Here is a 23,244-nt window from a genome sequence, read left to right as displayed (position 1 = left end):
ATTCCCTTTTCATCCTACACCTGCACCTCCTTCTAACCTCACAGCTCAAGACTTCGCCACCCACTTCACAGAAAAAATTAGGTCAATCAGACATGATATCTCTATGTCTACAAGTCAAGTTCCACATGCAACACTTACCTCCCCTAATACACCCTCAGGTCATTTACCCCTGTGACTAAGGATGAAGTCTGCGCTTCTCTCATATTCTCACCCTACAACCTGTCTCCTTGATCCTATTGTCTCACATCTCCTCCACTCCCACTCTGGCACACTAAGCCCCACCTTAACTCACTTTTTTAACCTCTATCTCATCTCCAGCAAATTCCCATCTTCTTTTAAACATGCACTCATAACGCCCATTCTAACAAAACCCAGGATAGAGCTTTGTTACCTATACCAAGAATATGGAGAGTGTGAAGGAGAAGGTGGTGGTCCACACTATCAATGGCTGCAGAGACATTGAGCAATATGAGTAGAGTGTAATGACCTTTGCCTTTGGCAAGACACTGTCAATCACCCGATTCTCCTGAACACTCTCCACTCAATTGGCAACCAGCCTTATCCTGGTTCAAATCCTACCTATCCAACCACTCCGTCAGTGTTGCCTTCTCTTGTGTCTTCTCCTCTTCACTCCCTCTTTGTGTTGGGGCCCAACAAGACTCTGTCCTTATCCCTCTTATCTTTTCACTCTACACCTCCTTTTGACTTTCAGTATCATCACTATGCCAATGACACCCAAATTTACCTCTCCCCTCAGTCCTGTCCCGTGTCACCAACTGTTCTCTGCAATCTCCTCCTGGATGTCCAACCGTTACCTGAAGCTTAACATGTCCAAACCCGAACTAATCCTTTTTCCTCCTTCCACTGCCACGCCTACACCAAACTATCCCTCACTGTCAACAATATTACATCAACAGCCCATTGTCTGGAGGTCATCTTTGATGATCTCTCCGTCATTCCTAACATTCAGTCCCTCATGAAGTTCTGTCTTCAACACCTCCAAAATATTGTCAGGATATGTCCTTTTCTCACTCATGTTGCAACTAAAATCCTAATTCACTCATCCTGCCCCACCTTGACTATTGCAATCTTCTCCTAGTTGGTATTCCTATTATCTGCCTATGCCAACTAAGATCCTTCCAAAATGCTGCTTCCAGAGTCATCTACCTCACTCCCTGCTCCCCTATGCTGCTCCATTATGCAAATCCTTATACTGGCTTCCCATATCCTCAAGAATCAAATTTAAAACCCTAGCTCTAACATACAAAACTCTCAACAATGCTGCACTAAATTACATCTCAGTCCTCATCCCGAAATATATACTAAACGCCCCTTATGCTCTGCCCACCACATCCGCCTTTCCTCCTGCCTTATCACCTCCTCTTACTCCCGCCTTCAAGACTTTGTCGTGCTTCCACCTCGCTTTGGAATTCCCTACCGTGTACCATCAGACTCAGCCCCAGATTCCAGTCATTTAAAAACTTCCCTGAAAATGCACCTTTACAAGGAAGCCTATCTAGCACAACCACAACACCCTCCCCACCTTTCCTATTGGTACCAGCTATGTGGCTAGACCAAACTCTACCCTATCTAGCACCCCCCAATATCCACACCCTCAAGTATTATTGGGACTAGCTGTGTGGCTGGACCATACTCCATCCTGCCTGATGTATACTCCATCCCACAATGAGCAGCCACTATACTTTTTGTTTAATAGTTGTCCCTCATTCCCTCTAGACTGTAAGCTCTCACGAGCAGGGCCCTCATTACCTCTTTGTATCTGTTTCTGCATGTTTGTCCATTGTGACCATGGGGGTAACCAGTCTCTCAAATAAAGGTTAAGCCTGTTTTTGATATGCCCTGATCCGTATATAAGGGTTCAAGAGAGTTTTCTCTTGGACCCAGTAACAGTGTATTGTTTTTACATACTGTATGCAATAAAGATATTTTTTGTGTTTTTATCTTTTCGGGCATGTTAGCAAGCAGAGATTGCTAGGGCATGAGTTTCAAGAGGAATTGTTGTCGGAATGTGCCTGGTAGTTGGGGTCCGGAGTTGTCGGTTCCCCATAAAATGTACCCGGGAATCATGTCTGATTCATGGATACATGTAGGCACATTGTCCCGGCAATATCTCCCCTTGAAAGCGCTTACGTGACTCACCGCTAGGCTTCCCTGCTTCAGCATAGCCCAGAAAGGTAAATGGGCAAAGGGATGAAAAGTGTCCCTATAACTGTGGGGATCCCTAGGTTAAGGGGGGTACCCCAGGTAATGCCTAGGTAGCCCAGAACCTGTATTGGGTCCGTGGGTGCTCCAACCATAGATAAGGTTGTGAGGAGACTCTCAGAGTCCAGTCTAAGTCCCATAGATAGTGTGTGGGGAATAAAGGCTGCTAGAAATAAAAGTACACATTTCTACTCTATTCCCCATACCCAGGGCTTAGGGATGTATTAAAGTCTATTTTTATTAATACATTGTAACATACTGTAATGTACTGTTGTGTATTATAAGGCAGGGGGACTTTCGAAACCGATGCCCACATAGACTGTCAGGGCTACCAAGTTGGTGCCAGTAAGTCTGCTGGACATCGGAGTTCAAAGTAACCAGAGGATGCCAGAGTGTGAAAGCCATTTGGGTGGCAGGGAAGTACCCAAGTCCGGAGGACAATGGCAGTCATCTGCCATTTTTTCTGCCAGACTTAGTGGAGCCTGACCCAGAGGGTGGCATGAGATAGCCAGGGATGAGGTGGCAAACTTGCGCATGTCCCTTGGCAATTTCAGATTTCCCGCTGACCCGGATTTCTATACCGGCTTGGCTCTGATTGGCTACTGAGAAAGTTCCCACGCGATGATTGGCATTCATGAGTTTCATGAATGAAGCTCCAAATACTATAAGAAATGCCTGAGCCAATCAGATTTGAGATTTCTTGTGGTTGAAATGCGGGCAGGCTTTTCAAAGATGCTCTTGCGCGAATAGCAGAGTAACCGGCTTCGATTTCAAGCCACGAAAGTCTGCCCACCAGAGTCTAAGTCCCGTTTTTAGCGCCTACGGTCTAATAATCGAACGTAGCGGTCGTGGCTGGGATTTTATGCCGATTTCGGTTCCAGAGTATCGATGGTAGCTCCCGGTCAAAAAGCATCCATGTTCTCGGAAGAGTGGTGGCATATGGAACTTCACACCAATTTGGGAACCAGAAGATTTCAGGCTAAGTCCCGGTCAGGGTAAAAATCTTATTTAGAGTTCCCTGCACCTAGAAGAGTCTAGTTTTTGACCCCCAGACACCCAGTAAGTGTTCTTTTCATCTGTGTTTGTGTTTCATTGTGTATGTGAATTTATGCAGAATAAATTACAATTTATTTCATTACCTTGTTTTGCTCAATGAATGATCCAGCTAAAAAGGTGCTTGGTCTCCCGTGACATCCATATTTGAATGTAACTGTTTATGAATAATCAAATCTCTGTTCCCCTACTGTACCACGATGCAGAATATATTGGCGCTTTACCAATAAATGATAATAATAATAAATACCTTTGCAGGGTTGTTCCTGGTCTCATTTTCCCTTCTCTTTCTGACAGTTCTTGTTATTTAGATCCTGGCCTGATGTTTCAATTAGAGACTGCTTTTCTTGAATTTTGAGCAATATAAGCATATACAATCATATTTTCTATATATGAAACATAACTAAATTTATGCTGTTTATGTTTTGCATAATAAAACTCATGGGTGAATGGCATTGTATGTTTTATGTATTTCTAAATGACAATTATTGTAAATAATAAAATAAAGTACAAGTAAGTTACAGAAGACACTAGAGGAAATATTCTTGGCTTACTTGGCATGTCTTCTTTCATCATCAAGGGTCAGGTTAGCCACGTAGCCCTCAAGGTACTTTTGAAGCTCTTCATAAGTTCCTACTGTCTGATTAAATGTCCTAAAGTATTAAAAAGTGAAAATGATATCGGGTAATTTATATGAAATCAACTCCATTACTTTATAATGTTGAATAATGTTTGAGAATAGAAAAAATCACTTCATAAAACATATATATTTTTTAAGTATAGGTGGTTATACTGAAATTATAAGGGTGATGGGTGTTAACAATGGTTCACTCCAGTATTTTCTAAAGGAAAACATACTGTTAGATTTATTACTGACAATAACTGATGACGTTCAAGATAACATGATGGGTGATATATACTAAGTAATTGGGGAGGGGAGGGAGAGAGGGGAATAGCCCTTGCAGCAGTCACATCATAGAGGATAAGTTGCTAGGAGTGTGTTAAAGTATTAGGACAGAACCTTGCCAAGGCAAGGAAAAAAGGGGCCCCTGTGATCAGCACTCTAAATCCTATGTAAATGTGAATTAACTAAGATATAACCTTTAATAGGAAATGTGGATAAAATAATGTTGGACAAACAGACACATATTATACATAAAAGAGACGCAAAAAAACTGATACACGGGGTGGCTAATCCCTTGGTGAAGAGAGTAAGGCTGTGTCCATACAGGGTACAGCCATGCGGAGGCGTGTCTATGGGCGGGCCAATGATGTCACGGAGCTGGATCGCCCTCATTGGGCGAACCACTTACGTGACCGCCCTATCGCGCGAGAAATCAGTTTTGACTGATTTCACATGCATCGCACGCCCCCTCCCGCTTCCGTGCGCACGCGCCCACATGCTGTATAGACGCGATCACTGCCTTTAGGCAGTCTGATCGCTCAGCATGCGGACGCGCGTCTGCCCCTCTATGGATGCAGCCAAGGCCTGGGAGGGGAGAACCAAACTACCAAGTCAAGACCCTTCAAGTCAATGGGGCTTTCCGTGCAGATCGCATGGTTCTGCGCCAATGTAGCATACAGAATAAGCCCCATAATGTCTGAGTTAGAACAGTGTTGTAAAAATGCAGACAGCACCTGTACCAATGGGTAGAGGTAGATCAGCGTGCACTACGGTGCAGGAAGAAAAATGCTGAGGCTGGACTGTGCTGTATACGAAATCCTTTATTGAGACATGGATAAAAAGAGGAGGGGAAGCATGCCCCTGCACCTCTAACGCGTTTCACCCGGCCGGGTGAAACGCGTTAGAGGTGCAGGGGCATGCTTCCCCTCCTCTTTTTATCCATGTCTCAATAAAGGATTTCGTATACAGCACAGTCCAGCCTCAGCATTTTTCTTCCTGCACCGTAGTGCACGCTGATCTACCTCTACCCATTGGTACAGGTGCTGTCTACATTGTCTACATCAGCAAAGGAGCACACAGAGCCAGTCTTCCATGGACATATGTGAGTACACCGCTGCCATATGAGAGCTGCCCCAGGCACACAGGTTCTATATTGTTCAGGGAGACAAGAGAGGTCTGGGGGGGTTTTAGGACTTCCCCCATACAACTCTCTATATTCTTGCTAGACCGTGTGCCATCTAGGGGTTAATGCCTACAGCCTCTAGCATGCATTTATAATATCATGTGATCCGGTTCAAAAGCAGAAAGACATTTATTATTTTCTATCAGTGGGTTAACAAAAAGCTCTGTAGCACTGGCTGATTGGGGCTTCCACCCCAATATATTTGTTCTCTTGTAAAAATGCAGTTCTACTTACAAACGTGAAAGGAAAGCAAATCAAAGAACATTAATTTTAAATTTAAAAATAAAATAAAATTGGAGGAGGCCACATAAAAGTTGCTATCTCAGTGAATTTTGAAGGATCTGCTTTCTAACACAATCTTAATCACTGTATTTTTTCCCCCATTAGTTAGATGTGATAATTGCTACTAATTATTGTGCTGTTTAGAGTTATACTTTTGGGGTCTCGCTCAAAAAAGCTTTAAAAAAAAGGTAGATGAGATATTACAAGGTGTTTGTATTTAGTAAACTTTTGTACTTAGTTAATGAGTCTGTATCTTTAAATTATAAAGATGTCTGCAGTTTATTTTTTTTAATATTTATTATTAGTTAATCCAAAAGAGAAATAGTTTTCTACCCTTTCTTTAAGTCAGTACCATATGATTCTTTGATGTTATGAAAGAAAACCAAGGAGCATGATATTTACACACACAACCCCTGTAAACTCAGAACCCAAACCCACAACACCATACTGTACTGTATATACCTGTGTCAAACTAAGGATTGCTACTGGGATTGTGACCTCTTCTATACAGTTTAACAAAAGACTGTTGTTATAACATGAAACTTAAATTAAAAAGCATGAAGGAGCAAGATCAAATGACACTGATCTACAAGTCCTGTTCTAAAAGAATTATGCAGCGGCCTTTAGTAATGATATTTTGGTGTGTGTGAATATCAAAAGGTTTTTTTGTTTTTTTAACTATGTGCTTCTAATTGACCAACTGGAACAAGCTGATTTTATTGGGGAGGGGGGAGGGTCATGGGACTGCTATAGCTGTATAAAACCAATACCCCCCCCCCTGTATTAGCAGGACTGCATTGGCATTAAATAGTGAGGCATCTTAAAGTGAGCTTTTAAGTGAGAATATACAGTATAGTTAGACTATAGTTTGACTAGAGGTGACTTGGGACTGCATTTTTCTACTAACTCTTCTACACAAGGCAACAAACGGTGAGCTATTCTGACCACACTATGATCCCTGCTGTTTGCCTGCACAATTTAACCCCCCACCCCTTTACAACTTATTTCACTACAGCCTCTCCCAACACTGACTACACACAACTACCTCCTGCATTACTACTAACTCAGCCCACTGCATAGACCCAAGCATTGCAATTCAGAAAAACATTTGCCAAGGTAAAGGCACACCCCTGCTGTTTAGTCTGCACACACACTTGGCTCAAAACAGCTCCATACAGCATTACCTACCTCTGGCATAATGAACCTGCTTTTACCTCCACTTTGTTCTTTCTCGTGGCCTCATTGAAATGTAACTCCCTCTATCCACCACAAACTCCCCCCTCCTGGCCCACACCCAACATCACCATACACCCTGGATTACTCAAAAGCCTAGCACTATCTACGGAATGTTGGTGGAGAACTCTAAAAACCAGCACACCAACCACCGCTCACTCTAATGGCAAACACCACAAATGTACAACTTTCAAACAACTACTCAAGTTTCTACTCATACTATTACTCTCTTTAGCAGGTGATATTGAACCTAACCCAGGCCCTCCCACTACAACTCTGTCCCATACCCCTGAGAATACCTCCTTCAAATTCCAAAAAGGGCTATCTGTCGCCCATATAAATATCCGGAGTCTGCTGCCCAAACTGGATGAACTACGAGCATGGTGCCTTATGCATAAACCAAAAGCCATCGTTCATGGCTAACCCCTAAAACCCCTGATGCACATATTGCCATTCAGGGATACTCCATTTCTAGGAGAGATAGGTCAAAGAGAGGAGGAGGGGTGTTATTTTATATTGCAGACACCTTACAATTTACACTGCTAAATTGCCCCCCCAAGCCCATCCTCTTTTGAAATCCTAGTTGGCAGAATATGCCTCCCCTTTTCTAAGCCCATCTTGCTTGCTGGCATCTACCTTCCCCCTAAAGCCCCTCTACAATCCCTGACTGATATCACCCAGTTTCTTGGCTCCATTTCCTCTCTGAATGAGAAGAGTGAGCTGCTAGTTCTTGGAGATTTTAACTTCAATTGGTTTGACCCTAAAAACCACAAAATCCAGATACAAATCAAATCGCTTAACCTATCGCAACTCATTTCCCAACCCACACAGACAAACCTGAAATCGCATAACCATTCCTTGCTCAACTGGATTCTCGCCTTAAATCCAAGCAGAATCCAATCCTCTGGCATCCTTCCTGACATTTTCAGTGACCATGCAATAGTGTACTATGTAAGGAAAATTAAACCGTCCCAATCAAGCCCTAAAGTTCTCCTCACTAGAACATTTAGAAACTTTAACCCACAACAGTTTCTGGATGACCTTACCAACTGCTCTTGGCACAGAATCGATTTAATTCCCGATTCTGCGCTCGACTATTTCCAGTCCGAGTTCTTAAAACTCTATGATACCCATGCTCCACTACGCAGAATAAGGGTACGGGGTGCCCACCTTCCATGGGTTACACCTAACCTTATAGCACTCTACCAGTTCAGGGATGCCTTGTGGAAAAGCTACAAAGTTACTGGCACTACCAAGGATCTCAATCTCTACAGATGCCTGGGTAACATGTGCACAAGGCAAACAAGGCATGCAAAAGCATATTATTACTCTGATAATCTCCTCCAGAATACATCAAACCCAGAAAACTTCTGGAAGGTTATCAACAACATATTCCAGCCTTCTAACCATCAACAGCCAAGTAATATCACTAAGCGGGATATTTCCCTGACAAACCCCATCGACATTGCAAATGCATTCAATGATTACTTTGTGGGGTGTGCTGCTAACATATTAGCTAAACGCAACCCAAACCACAAACCTGAATCTCATCCTGGGAGTACCCATATAGCCCCACCCCCTCCCAACATTGCCCACAATTCAATTTGACCCAGTATCCGCAGAGGAGATTACACAAGCGCTCCTCAAATTAAAACTAAGCAGCCAATGTGGACCTGACCTACTACAATCAACGTTCCTAAGACTTGGTGCCTCAGCAATTGCCAAACCAATTGCTTCCATAGTCAACTCTATCCTGTCTGCAGGCCATATCCCTAAGACCTGGAAAACTGCCAGAGTTGTCCCAATCTTCAAAAGTGGGGACAAAAACACTGTCTCAAACTACAGGCCAATCTCCCTTCTCCCAATCCTATCCAAAGTCATGGAAAAATTTGTCCACTCCCAATTAAGCGATTACTATAACAAGACAAATTTCCCTAGCCAATTCCAATCAGGCTTTCGCCCCAAACACTCCACGGTAACTACCCTGCTAAAGGTTTGCAATGAAATCCAGTGTGGAATGGAACGGGGACAACTCACTGGTGCAATATTCCTAGATTTTGCAAAGGCTTTTGATACTGTTGATCATGCTATCCTGCTTAACAACCTCCAGAGCTCTGCAATAGAGAAGCATGCTTTAAACTGGTTTCAGTCCTATCTATCAGGTAGATCCCAACATTTGTCATCTCAGGCTCTAACTCCAACCCCCTGGATATCACCTGTGGCGTCCCGCAAGGCTCTGTTCTGGGGCCCCTACTCTTCTCAGTGTTCATAAATGATCTTCCCACAGCTTGTAATGAAGCCTCAATACACATGTATGCAGATGACACAATCCTATATGTACACAGCCATAGCCTCTCTGACCTTGAACACATACTTCAGTCTGACTTTTTGAGACTTGAAAATTGGATTTCCCAAAACAAACTGTTTTTAAACACCGACAAATCTGTAACAATGGTATTTGGGACCAAGACTAAATTTGTAAAGCTTCCAGTGACTGAGCTCCAGATCAGAACCAACGCTAACACCACCCTAACTCCTGTTACTAGTTTTAAATACCTGGGCATATGGTTTGACTCCCACTTAACATTCGGAATGCACATTGATACCCTGACATCCAAAACCTATGCCAAACTAGGTGTACTTTACAGGAACAAAACCTCCCTAAGCCTGCTGGTCAGAAAGCGTATTGCACAGCAGATGCTAATGCCAATTATCGACTATGGAGACATAGTATATGGCTCGGCACCCCAAACCCACCTTGGCAAACTTGACACCCTCTACAATTCAATTTGCCATTTCGTTCTCCAATGCAACTACAACAAACATCACTGCGAAATGCTCAAAGAACTAGATTGGTCACCACTCGAGTCTAGGCACAAAGTTCACCTTTCCTTTCTTGCCTTCAAATACTTTCTGGGCAAACTACCCACCTATCTGAACAAGCTCCTCACCCCTACCACATGCAGCACTTATCATCTGAGATCTGACTCCAAAAGACTGTTCATGGTCCCAAGGCTCAACAAAGTATCAAGCCGCTCCTCCTTCTCATACCATGCACCCCAAAACTGGAACAACCTACCGGAGACTCTCACATCCACCACCAGTTCAAGTTCTTTCAAAACTAAGGCTGTCTCACACTTTAATCTGGTCTGTAACTGTTACATAAACCTATAATATACATCTTCTCTAACTGTGCATGCAATGTATTGTATATAATGTATACCCTGTTCATTTATGTAACTGTATTTGTAACCATGTATTATTTGTCATATTAACTATGCCCAGGACATACTTGAAAACGAGAGGTAACTCTCAATGTATTACTTCCTGGTAAAACATTTTATAAATAAAATAAATAAATAACTGAAATAGAGTCTAATTGTGGATAACCCATAAGACAAAGCAGACCTAATGTGTATATGTGTTAATAAATGTGTGTTATAGTCTTTGTGGAAGGAATTTATGGGGTCAGCCTATCAGATGAATTAAAAGCTAAAAAAAAAAATGTCACCATGTATTTTGTTTTAAACACAGAATTATATCTATTGCTATTGAAAATCTAACTAATTGCAACAAAAATCCCTTAGAAATGTGTCTAATACACTTGAATTGTTCCCTTGATGATTACACAGTTTGAAATGTGATATGTGGTGCTACTTACTCTCGATCCATGGCTAGACACTCCACATCATTATCCTCTGCGATTATATTAGCTGATCTGACATCCTCACTGCGTATTGTACCAGATTAGAGAAGAGACATTAAAGAGAAGGATATCAACAGGAATCTGTTCATGACATCTTGTACACACGCAACAATTTACCATCCGCTGTCTGAGCTTCTACATGAAAATGCTCTTCCTTCCAAGATAGCATTACGGAGGGAGGATAAACATTTCAGTTATTCTAACCATAACAGATGCGCTGTCCATCAGCAACAAATGCAACAACCTTGTTCTTTCTTACATATTCTACTAATCAGTAAATTGAAAACTGCTTTTCGAAGCAGAATTTTCCAGAGTCCTGAGAGATGCAGGAAGTAAACAGGATCAGGCAGTGTTACTGGCTGTGAAAGTGCATCAGCAAATATCTATTGTGGATTCACTTTCATGGCTATAGGAAGAACAGAGTCAGGTGATGTGGTATGTCAGGAAAATTGAACTACTCTGGTGTACTTTGGTGCCTACAGTAAATAGAAAAAGGAAAAAAGTACTGTAAAAAGAAATACAAGTGACAAAGTTATGGTAGCAGAGTGATTTATAATAAATATGGGAAAATATATATTTAACTGATTTAATCTGTGCCCATGTACAGTATATACTGTATAATATATATATATATATATATATATATATATATATATATATATATATATATATATATATCTATATCTATATCTATATCTATATCTATACATACATACACAGGCATACCCCAGTTGAAGGACACTCACTTTAAATACACTCACGAGTAAGAACAAATTTACAATGGCACCATACCCCTGTGCCCATACGCCCGTTTCGTGAGTACGGACACTTATTCTGCCCTACAGACCACCGTAATAGTGACGCACTGATTCACCTCGCCCAATAGGCAAATGGCAGCTCGCACATGCGCCTGTCAGCACGCCCTGAACAGCAATACCGGCTCCCTACAGTACCTGTACCGAAGCATCGATAAGCGGAAAAAAGGTAGTGCTTCACTTTAAGTACATTTTCGCTTTACATACATGCTCTGGACCCATTGCGTATGTTAATGCGGGGTATGCCTGTACATATATATATATATATATATATATATATATATATATATATATATATATATATATATATATATATATATATATACCATAATACTGAGTTAAGTTATGGTGAGTAAAAAAAGTGACAAAAACCCTCCACAGGAAACCCAGTTAAAATCAACCCACACTGATGAGACCCATTAAGGTCGAAACAGCTGTCTGTGGGTGGTTTTCTGGGTATGCACCTTAACCCTGGCTGTGCTCAAAGCTGTGACCATGCAGCAAGCTTAAGCCTATAGGGAACCATGTTAAAAATGGTTTTAGAGGCAAAAAGTGACACTGTGTGCTCATTTGCATGTCATTTCCCAGAATCCCTTGCTGCAGTGGAAGTGCTGTATGCTGGGTGATAATGGGGAAAGGCGGGGTTGCAGACCTGCCTAAGACATGCAGATGAGCATACAGTTGTATTTGTGTATATATATATATATATATATATATATATATATATATATATATATATATATATATACTGTATATATATATATATTGGATATATAATATATATATACTGGATATATAAGACCATGAAGTTACTTTGATGTAGTTTCTTGAAAAATATTTCATTTGCTAAGCGGTTCTATTCATTTGGGCAAGTGAATTGACTGTAAGGTGTCTTCCAGCAACAGAAGGTGTTGGTCGGTGTTAGTTTGTAGATATCAGCCTCAATGCAAAAATGGTATGTCTGTAAACTGCTGGGAGTATAAATTCTGTATATGTTTGTATGTATATGTTAATTAATATAGTGCAACCAATGTAGACAGCACTTTACATAGTTATAATACCGACAATAGAGGGAGAGTCAGTAATATACAAAGTTTCATAACTGTGTAAAACAGGAAGTTAAACAAAAGGAATCAGGGAGTCCATGCCTTACAAATCTTGTAATCTAAATGTTTGGATGTTAATGTATTGGAAAACCGAAGTAATTATCTTGTTGCCTCACACATCAGAAGAATAGGTTTTGAGGAAAGTAAACAAAACAAAAAAAAACAAAGCATATCTTTTTTTTAATTATTATAAATATTGTTGAATGCATCACATTATTTGCAATAAGTATGCCACCATATGGACAGAACTTGTTTCAAATATGTTGATAACAACAACAAAAAATTGAAATTATATTTGGGGTGAAATTAAATTGATTGGAACTATAAGAAATATTTCATGGAATGGATTCTAATGTATAAATGTTCTGCTTTATAAAGCTGAAGAGATCACAGGTTAGCAGTCAAATAGACATTATTCAACTGGCTAATCTTATTAAAAAAAATACATGTACAGAATAAAATAGAAGAAGAGAGGTAGGAAATAGATAATGTGGCTGAGGTCAATTACACAGCCCATAGAGCAAATAAAATAGGGGATACAAAATCTACCAACCTGATAAGAGCTTTTTCACCAAAGTAATCTCCTCTATCCAACATTTTTATTAACTGGGCCTCTTGATAGCCTTCTGCACTCTGGGTGACTTTCACCTGTGAAAGAAAATATCAGCCACTCAGGTGGAATACAAATACAGCAATTGAAAAAACAATGTTCTAGTATGGTCAACAAATTGGTAGAAATCACTATACAACGTTTCTCTCTTCTTTTTACCCATCAATATGCACAAGCTTCCCCAAAACATAACAGGTATTTTCTGTCAATATTCCTTTCCAACCATAATATATAGGCAATATCAAGATTGGTTCTATATGAAATGACTACAGTGCTGTGGTAACAACAAAGTGCAACATATACTGTACAACTAATATACTGTACAAGACAAAACACAACAATTACACATTTGTGAGCCAAAAAGTAGCATCAAAGATGAGCATGTGAAGAAAGGGTGAATGAACGTCACCAGCCATATACCTGGCAAACCTATGTTTATGCTTGCACTGCAGCAGTGACAAGGTTAAGTTTCAGTTGAGAAGGACTGCTTAATTAGTCTGACCCCAGCTGCATAATCAAGGTGTTTTAAAACCCCCAGGCTGTACACACATGCAAGCTAGCTGGTCAGGAGACAGGACTGAAATACTGAAGAGATTACTGCTATAAGGTCTGTTTTTCAAAGTACATGTGTGATGAACTGTATGTGTTCTGCATGCTGAAGAGAAGCTGCCTTGTTTTCTATGCTGAAGAGAAGCTATTTTGTTTTTGTCTGCTGAAGAGAAGCTATTTTGTTTTGTGTGCTGTATGTTTTGAAGGCTCAATAAAGAAGCCTTATCAAGAGAACCCGCGTGTGAGGTTGCATGTACCCTGCAACAGGGACCAATGATTTTCATCAGGCCGCCAGGTAATCAAGCTGTGGCTACCCGAAAATGCCCCAAAACAAGGTACAGTGCCATCACGTAGGCCCACCGGTGAAGATACTCAAGTGAACCCCTCTTATCCACTGGCTACCAGTTACTGGGACCTCACAACCCCTCAAAAGAGTTGTGACCACTTACAAAAATACACCGTGGTTCCTGGGGTGATGTGGACTGCTACCAAGACCACACAGCAAAAAGCCAAACACAATAAATGCAGTGGCTAATTTACAATCAGCTAGGCAAGAGAGCTATTAAAAGAGTAGGTTATTTAAAAAATAGTGTACCATTACTCAAGGGGTTAACAATACAGATAAGAGCAGGAAAACAAAAGGGATAGTATATAAAATCCTAAAACCTATGGAAAGGCTGGCTGCACTAAGGAAAGCATAAAGGAAAGTTCTTAAACTTGCGAGAATGTTCTTAGCTGATGGAAGGAATCTGATTTCCTAGCTGCATGGAATTCAGGGATTAAAATGATTACAGATACCAAGGCGAGGAGAGCAAGCAACATGAGACTTACTTTCCCCAGGCCAGGCTACTGAAAGTGAGCCCAGGCATGGGTAGATATACCATGCCCACCTCGATTTGGGAAAAGGGTAGGCATCGGAGCTCCTGGAATCAGCCAAACGAGAGAGCTGAATTACAAATTGTCCAATCGGTGAATCTGGGATTTAAACAATGGACTAACCCAGGGTGTTGCAAAACCAAGATTGCAAACTGGCCAATAGAAGGAGTCCATGACTGAAACCTGCCTCCCAGTTATAGTGTGAGGGAGGTTTAAACCAGTAACAAATAAGGGAGCGCTGTGGTTTTGTAAATCTCCAAGTCAATCCTGCGGGCCTATGTGGACAGGCTCCCGAACAAAGGAATCCAAAGAAGAAGCGGGAAACCAGTGCTGAGTGGGAACCATCGATCCTGCCTTAGCTGTGCTGCTCCTTTTGGCTGGAGAAGTCAGTTACACAGCGCTATATCTAATCTGCAACGGGCAAGAGATTTGAGACCAGGTAGCTATGAAGCGCAGTGGGTGTGCATAGCCACTTCCTACTACCAGGTTACACAGGCACAGTACAATACAATGTAATACAATGGGCAAGTACGGTAAAGGGAAAATTAAATACTAAGTGACCTAAAACCAAACAAAGGGAACATCATCCAATGAATGACAATGAACTGACAAAGAGCTTTAATATAATGGTAAAAAGTAAAGTAAAGGGGTTATCTAATATATAATGCTGGAGCACAGAGACTTAAGCTGATGGTGGTGGGCAGAAGCAGGCTGGGCTTAATCTTTATTTGTAAGCCCTGTTGAATCCATCACACCTCCCACTCCCAAGATGTGGACTTTGGGTCACCTGCACACACGGACAGGCCACCTGGTCCACACAGACACCACCACTAGCCTGGGCTGGTAGGACAACATACCAGCATTATCATGTTCACAGCCACATTTATTCTGGAAGGTGAAGTTGTACTGCTGGAGGGAGAGACTCTACAGCAGCAGCAGCAGCTTACTGTTCTCCCTGGACACCCAGAGGTTGTTGTCCATGAGAACTGTAAACTCCCTGCCATAGAGATAGGGCTGTAGCTTCCGGAGTGCACAGATGATAGAATCCTTTTCGATAGTGGTGTAGCCCTACTTTGCTCAGGATGGCTCCCAGCCCATAAGTGGAAGCATTCATCTGGAAAATGAATAATTTTGAATATTCTCAGGATGCCAAGACAAGAGCACTGGCCAGGGCTTATAAGCGTGGGAGGCAGCCTCGCATGCAGGGAAACAGTTAAGGTTGCGTGGGAGCTTTTTCTTACTTAAGCTGGTCAAGAGTTTGGCTATGCTGCTGTCATTGGGTACATACTTTCTGTAATGCCTGCAGTCCTTAGTAACATCATAACCTGTTTCTAGGTATAGTGAGATGGCTAGTCGTAGATTGCTTCTATTTGTGTGTGCTCTAGCTTAGTTTCCCCCCACTCACACAGTGTTTGAGGTATTGTTCCTTTGCTGTATCATTCTTGCCGGTTTAACGGTCAGAATGCCTTCCCTTATTCCGTTATTCCGGATAAGACACCTGCAAGATGGGCTAAATGTTCTTCCAAGATCTGGTAGTAGATTAATATGTCGATCAAGTAAACCTAGCGTGACCCTCTAGCACTTCCAGGAGACTGGAACGTGGTTGGGGCATTCTTCATACCAAATAGCATGTTAGTGAACTTGAACAAGCCGAAGGGTTTTTTTTTGAAAGGCCAAATATTCATGAGCATCTGGAATTAGAGGTAACTGCCAATAACCTTGGTTGAGGTCCATAGCGGACAAGCAACTCATCCATCCTAGGCATTGGATATGCATTTAAAATGGTCGGCAGATCACAGAACACTGTGTAAATCTTTTTTTTGGTACCAGGACAACAGCTATGCTTATGTGTTATGGGATTTTCTGTTCACTTAATAGCCATCATCTCAATCTCTCTTTCTATGTCCTTCTGCACCTCTGCTTGGTGACTCCCCAAGTGCATCCTAACTGCTTTACTGATGAACAGCTCCTCACAGCTCATCACAGCATACAGCACTCATTTAGTATGATCCACTGAGTGCCTGGAAGTTAGAATCCTAGGACCCCTTGACTCACCGAATCTGGATGTCTAGACTCCACAAGGAGATCCATCAAGATGCTCTACAATTGCCCAATTCTGTCTACCTATGCCTGTGGAAAGCGTTTAATATATTTAAATGCTAACTATATATGTCATCTATGGAGATCACATACTTGGTCTTGTTTAGTCCTCTTAGGGCCATGTACGGTCTGGCCAGAGCAGCCTATAGTTGGTTCAAGCAATTGGGGCCCTGCATAAGCAGAATGGGACCTTTGGCCACAGCCGATATGCCGTGACCAAAGCACCGCCGGTGGTCCACCGCCACGACAACTCATGGCCAAGCAGGTCTCCACTGTACAATGTGCCAAAAATGAGCTTTGGCTGCCCCAAGCTCCTAGTCCTGTGAACGGCACTCTGATGGCACTCCTAGTGCTGTGGCCGGCACTTTTAGTTCTGTGACCGCCACTCTGACATGTCAATTTTAAATGTCCTGCGCATTTAAAGATGGCACATCAGAGCAGCGTCCGGCTGCATGTGCTGTTGGAGCGGCGGCCACGGAATTAGGAGCAGCGGCCACGTGACACCATTGGAGTGGGAAGGGGAAGTGGAAACATATGGTACACGGGGATCAGAAGGTTAGTGTGTTTCCGGTAGCTGCTTGTTAATTGAAGGAGTTGGCATTGGGAAAGAAGTAAGTGGGATTGTGCTGGGAGAGCAGGTAACGTGTGAAGATGGACATGCTTCAATATACTGAACAGCTGAAATATTTTACCAAGGAACAATAACAGAGCAGCTGTAACATCAGCGAATGGCAGCAAACGGCTGACAATCTTTTACTGACCTTCCGCTGAGATTCCACATTTTACTTGTATTCCAGGTATATAATAAATATTTTGTTACATATGAAAAGCAGGATGATACATACTTTCCTCAGCTATTTTCATTACGAAATATAGTTTTTTTTCTCATCGGCATATTTTTTTCATATATTTTATTCAACCAACTGACATCAACCCATAATGTTTAAAAGTGTGGTTGGTGAGATTAAAGATTATTAAATCCCAAAAAACAAAAGCAGCTGACAAGAGCAACATTTTTGTATTTTAAATAATGAATAATACTGGACAGGCGTATTGACAAGGGAGGGACATATGAAACAAGAGGTTAAAGGGCAAGCATTTAGACATTGACAGCATGGTATCAACTGCTCTTTGGTACCTACATTTTCTCAGATCATATTTTTGTGTTAATTGAAAGCCCCCTGAGATTGGTACTTTGCTAGCCTAGTCTATAATGGGTATTATATGACATATACAGCTGTTCTGTAGGTTAATATAAAATGAACTAAATTGGCTAGGAAATGCATATAAGACAACAAAGGTGTGTGTGTGTGTGTGTGTGTGTGTGTGTGTGTGTGTGTGTGTGTGTGTGTGTGTGTGTGTGTGTGTGTGTGTGTGTGTGTGTGTGTGTGTGTGTGTGTGTGTGTGTGCGTGAGTTATTTTTGTGCCGTATCTTCTTATATAAAGCAAAATTCAGGATTGTAGTTTATAATAAAAAAATTTTTTCTTTACTTAAGGTACAGGCACTTTTTGCATAAAACAACAACAATGGAAAACTAAATTTTCAAATCTTTTGTGAAAATCTTCCACTGATGCCACATTTTTGGCAATGATTGAAAAATAGAAATACTAGGTTCTATTTACTAAAGTCTCCCAGTTGTAAATGTAAGGAAAAACAAGTGCAAAAACAGAGCCATATTCATCAAAGAAAAGGAATCCAATTTAAACAATAGGGGGCCTATGCTTCAAGCCAGGGGTGTGCAAACGTTTCACTGTGCATGCCCCTGCCTGCCCCCCCCCCCCCCTGCTCAACCCCGGCATCAAACAACGCACGGGGTCATGTGACATCACATCGCCATGGTAACGTGATGTCACGTAAACCCCACGGCGTCATTTGACGCCGGGAAGTGTATTATAGAGGCCTTGCACGGTCCCCCGGCATTTACTTTAAATGCCTGGGGGAGAGCGTGGGACCTCTATAACTGTCGTACCCCCCCAGAAAATGAAGCTCACCCCCCAGTTTGCACATTGCTGCTCTAAGCGCTCATAAGCCACTTATGGAGCACTTATCAGCCAAAATGCCTACTATAATTCTGCAAGCTTCGATAAGTGGGCGATAAAATAATGAATCGCCAAAATTTGGAGCCTTCAAAAAACACAAAAAAAACCCGCAGATTGAGCGTCTATAAGCCCCTTATCGGCAGGTTCTGACACTCGTTCAATTCTAGTAGCCGTGATTAGCTTATCGAGGCCTATCGCGGTTCTAGAATGGCGAGTTTCTCCCAAAATCCTAACGCCAGGAAAAGTTGAAGTGAAGGTGGTGAGACCATGCTGAGAAGCGGCGAGACACCATATCTGGATAATAGTTATTTTGTCCATTACAGTACTGTATGTGTTGGGGAAGGGTGTATTTATTGAATGTATTGAAAAATAAATTTGGGACACCGGATTTGTACCGCAGGCAAGCAGGGACAAAGGGGACCACCGGAGGACCCCTGGACACCTGTGGGGACCATCAGAGGGCCCACAGATACCCATGTGGACCACCTGAGGACCCCCGGTCACCCGCAGCCTCTGGTATCAATCATGTGGGGGTAGAGGAAGTGGGTATTAGTGTTGTTGTGTTTTTAATGTTTATTGTGGGTAGCAGCTGTTTTAATATAACTTTTATTACTCGTGTAGATGAGCAGGGGGTCTCCGGAGCAGAACAGTGTTGATTTGAGGACTGGGGACCCCACTGCTTCCCGAGATACAGGCCCCGTTATGGGGTGCCGGTATCCCCTATGCATGTTAACGTCTCGCGTCACGTGACCGTGGGAATAAAATACATAGGAGATACCGGCACCCCATAACGGGGCCTGTATCTCGGGAAGCAGGGGGTCACCGGACCTGAAATCAACGCGGTTCTGCTCCAGAGACCCCTGCTCATCTACACTAGTAATACAATTTATATTAAAATACAATAATTTGGGACGATATTTGCGCAGGGAGAGGCGGCTCTTTCTGTGCAGCTCTCTCTGCAGCTGAAAGAAATGCAGAGAGGCGATCTTCACGTCGCCGGCTACTCGCCCGTTTTGGGAATTTTGCTATCACAGGTAATCGAGGCTTTCTGAATACCGTGATAACAACGCTCTAAAAAATGGCCCGGCGATTTATTTTTATGAATGCTTAGAGCATAGGTCCCCTAGGAGTTTTTCCTTTAATAAATCTGGTGCAATTCATTTGCACAGATTTTGTCCCAATTTTACAGCCAGGAGACTGTAGTAAATGATTCCCTAAGTAGTTATTATTCTGTTCCACTGTTCAATTTTGTGTGATACCAAACATGTGTAAACCAGACATACAGCAGCACTGCTGAATCCCACCTTATGTAAATCATTTCACAAAGCAGACTATTGTTGTGCCTGACCACTTGCATTGTAGGAGGAATGACCTAGCAGATTCATTAAGTACCGCTACGTTTGATCTTTTCTACATTCATTTTCATTGAAGTCAATGGGATATAACGCCAAACCCGGTGCGCTAAGATGGGCTGGTGGTTGATAATCTGCCCGATGAGTTCATGCTAAAGTGCTGTTTTCACATATCTTTTGACCAATTTTGGTCAAATCAGCTTTTGCTATGTCTAAATCTCCACAAGCTTGGGGAGCACAGGTAGCAAAAAAAGAGATAAGGAAACACAATAGTGCAATACTATGTTTCACAAAGTAGTAGAGTGGGTAATGTGATATAGTCACACTTAAATTTTGTTATATGTATATAAGGTATGAATCCATTGCGGCAAACGGTGGCTTAAACCCTTTGACTCCAGGTGTTTTCCTTTTAGTTACCCTTGGTTTCTTGAGGTATAAGAGAGAAATGCAAAAGGGCAAGTGGTAGCAAAATATACAGTAGCAACTTTATAGGTTTAAAAATCGGAACATCAAAGTGTGCACTCACACTTTATCCAAATAAAAATCACATATCAGACAAAGATCTGTTTGGGAAAGACAACGTCTCTGCGATCTAACGCCTCTGACACTGCTCTCAGCGTCCCCGTTGATGCGTCTGTGTCACTTCCAGTCTGTGGTTTCCGGCTGAAGGGGCATCTTCACAGCTCTACGCGTTTCACTCTCTGGGCTTCATCAGATGTTGTTAGATTACCGACACTACTACTTTGTGAAAAAATAGTATTGCACTATTGTGTTTCCTGATCTCTCTTTTTTCTGTACCTGCGCTCCCCTAGATTCTGAAGATGTCTGCGTTTGGAAGAATCTGTGAGCAAGTTCTGAAAAGGGGTTAAGAGCTGCATTTCATTTAATTTTATTGACTTGTGTCACGTGTACACTTTAATATATTTAATGCTTAACTTTTTTTGTCACATTCACTTTCGCGGTTATTAATATCAACACTTTTGCTGTCACCACTTACGTAAATGGTTTGAAAATTTAGATTTTCATTAATATTGGAATGATCACTGCTTTTATCATTTATTTCACTATCAGGAGCACTCTTCACTCATTTGCTATGTTTAGCCAATAAAAATGAATAATAATAATAATAATAATAATAATATGGAAGTTCACTATAATAAAATGCTGTAAAAAAACCCTTATGAATGATCATCTAATTCCACAGTTCTGGGTGGCTTTATTATTAAACCACATATCAATTGTTTTAATAGTCCCATTTCATTGAATCCAACTTTATTTAAAATGTATACAGTTTACATTTTTAAATAAAATGCTTTTTTTAAATTCTATAATGAATTGCTCTATAAATGTACATACATGTAAATATCTCGGACAGTGAGGACAACTTATTCATGCGCCCAATGGAAAGACGCACATACAGGTACTGTACAGTTCAGGTCTTATACTTTAACAGACCTTTTAAATTGCTGACATTTTTCTTTACCTTTCCTCTTGCAATGATGAAGAACGTGCTCCCTTCCTCTCCTTCACGGATAATGTAATCTCCTTTTTCATAGTATTCCTATTAAGAAGGCAGTGATAACACTTATCAGAAATCAGTCCGAATTACACTGTTTAGTATTTGTTGTTCAACATTTGAAACTGCACCAATTGAGTTAACCCTTCTGATAATAGACGGGTCAGCAATTCAGTGAAAGCTTTGATAACCTCTGTCATGAAACGAGTTAAATGACATCATTCGTACAGCTAAACTATAAGTGTTATAACACAGGTAAGATTACTTCCTTTTGAATGACTGTCTTCCAGTATTTGTATTGACTACAACAGGTATGATTTCTAACTAACTAACTAACTAACTAACCAACCTGATAAAAACCCTTTCATAATATAAATATGCAATATATAAAAACATATATATAAAAAACAATGTGATAAATTAGATTCAATTCTGTTCACTTTTGGACACTGCTGTAGAGCACAAGGTATTGGATGAATACCAATACCTGCTGATTGAAGTTTCATGAAAAGCAATTTTCTGCTACCTCCCAAAGATACATAAAAACCTTATCGGGGATAGCTTCATTAACAACAACTAACAACCTACCCAACTATGTTGACCATTACTTCAGCCTATAGTAACCACCTTAAAATCACATCTAAAAGATAGTATCCAACTAATTAGTAAGATGGACAGTATAGTATGGGAATAAGACTACCTATGGGTAATGTGTCGTGCAGTCCTTATGCACATGCATAAACCATGTAAAAGGATCAGAAGCATTGAGGTATTTCTTGGAAAAGTGTTCTTCCAAATCCAGGGGGACATATGAAATATTCAACCAAAAATATAAACAAAGAAAACAAATAGTGTCACAGATTAATTAGGCATACAGTATACAAAACTCAGGCAATCTTTTCTCAGATGTAGGGGTCGAGTTGTAGGTACCTCAATACATAAAAAAGGGAGGAACCATTGCGCAGATCAAAATAATAAGAACTTTATGCTTCAAAAAATATCAAAAACATACTCACATTCTGTGCAATAATAAAAAGCATTTAACACTTACAGTACAGTGTATAGTGATTCAATGACGTGGAATAGCTCAGCACTACCATCCCCTTGGGTGTTGCTGGTGGTCCTGGAGTGGCGTCCTGCCCTGCCTGGCATCTTCCTAGGTCTCTGTGATTACCACGAACGTTTCTCCTGCCAGTAACAGCTGTTTGGAGTAGGGTCCCAGCCCTGCCGGTATCTCCCTGGGCTCTGCGACGTCATTTCCGGTACCTCCGGCGTCACTTCCGGTTTCGGTTTTTACTGCTGGATAAAGCATCTCGCATGTGTAGAGTTTCAGGGACTGTCATTCCACGCGTTTCGCTTCCATGAGCATCATCAGGAGTGTCACATACGGGTTGAAGCAACATACACTGTAAGTGTTAAATGCCTTTTATTACTGCACAGAATGTGAGTGCGTTTTTTATATTTTTTAAGCATAAAGTTCATATTATTTTGATCTGCACAATGGTCCCTCTCTTTTTTATATTTATTGAGGTACCTACAACTAAATCGCCACATCTGTCACACTATCTGTTTTCTTTGTTTATATTTTTAGTTGAATATCTTTTATGCTCCCCCTGGATTTGGAAGAATACTTGCATTACTTTGGGACCATCGAAGACAGTCCAAGCAGAGGGTCTGAGCAGGGAGTCACAACTTC

The 23,244-nt window shown here is 41.3% G+C and overlaps 1 protein-coding gene across 2 annotated transcripts in view; it reads right to left on the bottom strand.

Moving 5' to 3' along the window:
- Nucleotides 1–23,244, bottom strand: part of PRKG2 (protein kinase cGMP-dependent 2) — a 174,967-nt gene that overhangs the window by 44,140 nt on the left and 107,583 nt on the right. The window contains exons 7-10 of one of the 2 annotated variants that reach the window (XM_075606512.1): nucleotides 21,516–21,593; nucleotides 13,059–13,153; nucleotides 10,540–10,608; nucleotides 3,831–3,929 (exon numbers count right to left, since the gene is read on the bottom strand). In XM_075606512.1, coding sequence (XP_075462627.1) covers nucleotides 3,831–3,929; nucleotides 10,540–10,608; nucleotides 13,059–13,153; nucleotides 21,516–21,593 — 341 coding nt within the window. Of the gene's footprint in view, nucleotides 1–3,830; nucleotides 3,930–10,539; nucleotides 10,609–10,701; nucleotides 10,966–13,058; nucleotides 13,154–21,515; nucleotides 21,594–23,244 lie in introns of those variants that run through there. The other variant, XM_075606518.1, reaches the window with a different exon arrangement.

This window comes from Ascaphus truei, chromosome 1 (genome assembly GCF_040206685.1).
Source record: "Ascaphus truei isolate aAscTru1 chromosome 1, aAscTru1.hap1, whole genome shotgun sequence".
NCBI classification, from domain to species: domain Eukaryota; kingdom Metazoa; phylum Chordata; class Amphibia; order Anura; family Ascaphidae; genus Ascaphus; species Ascaphus truei.
Note: the sequence above shows the minus strand (reverse complement) of the source record. Positions and strands in the feature narration are given on the sequence as shown.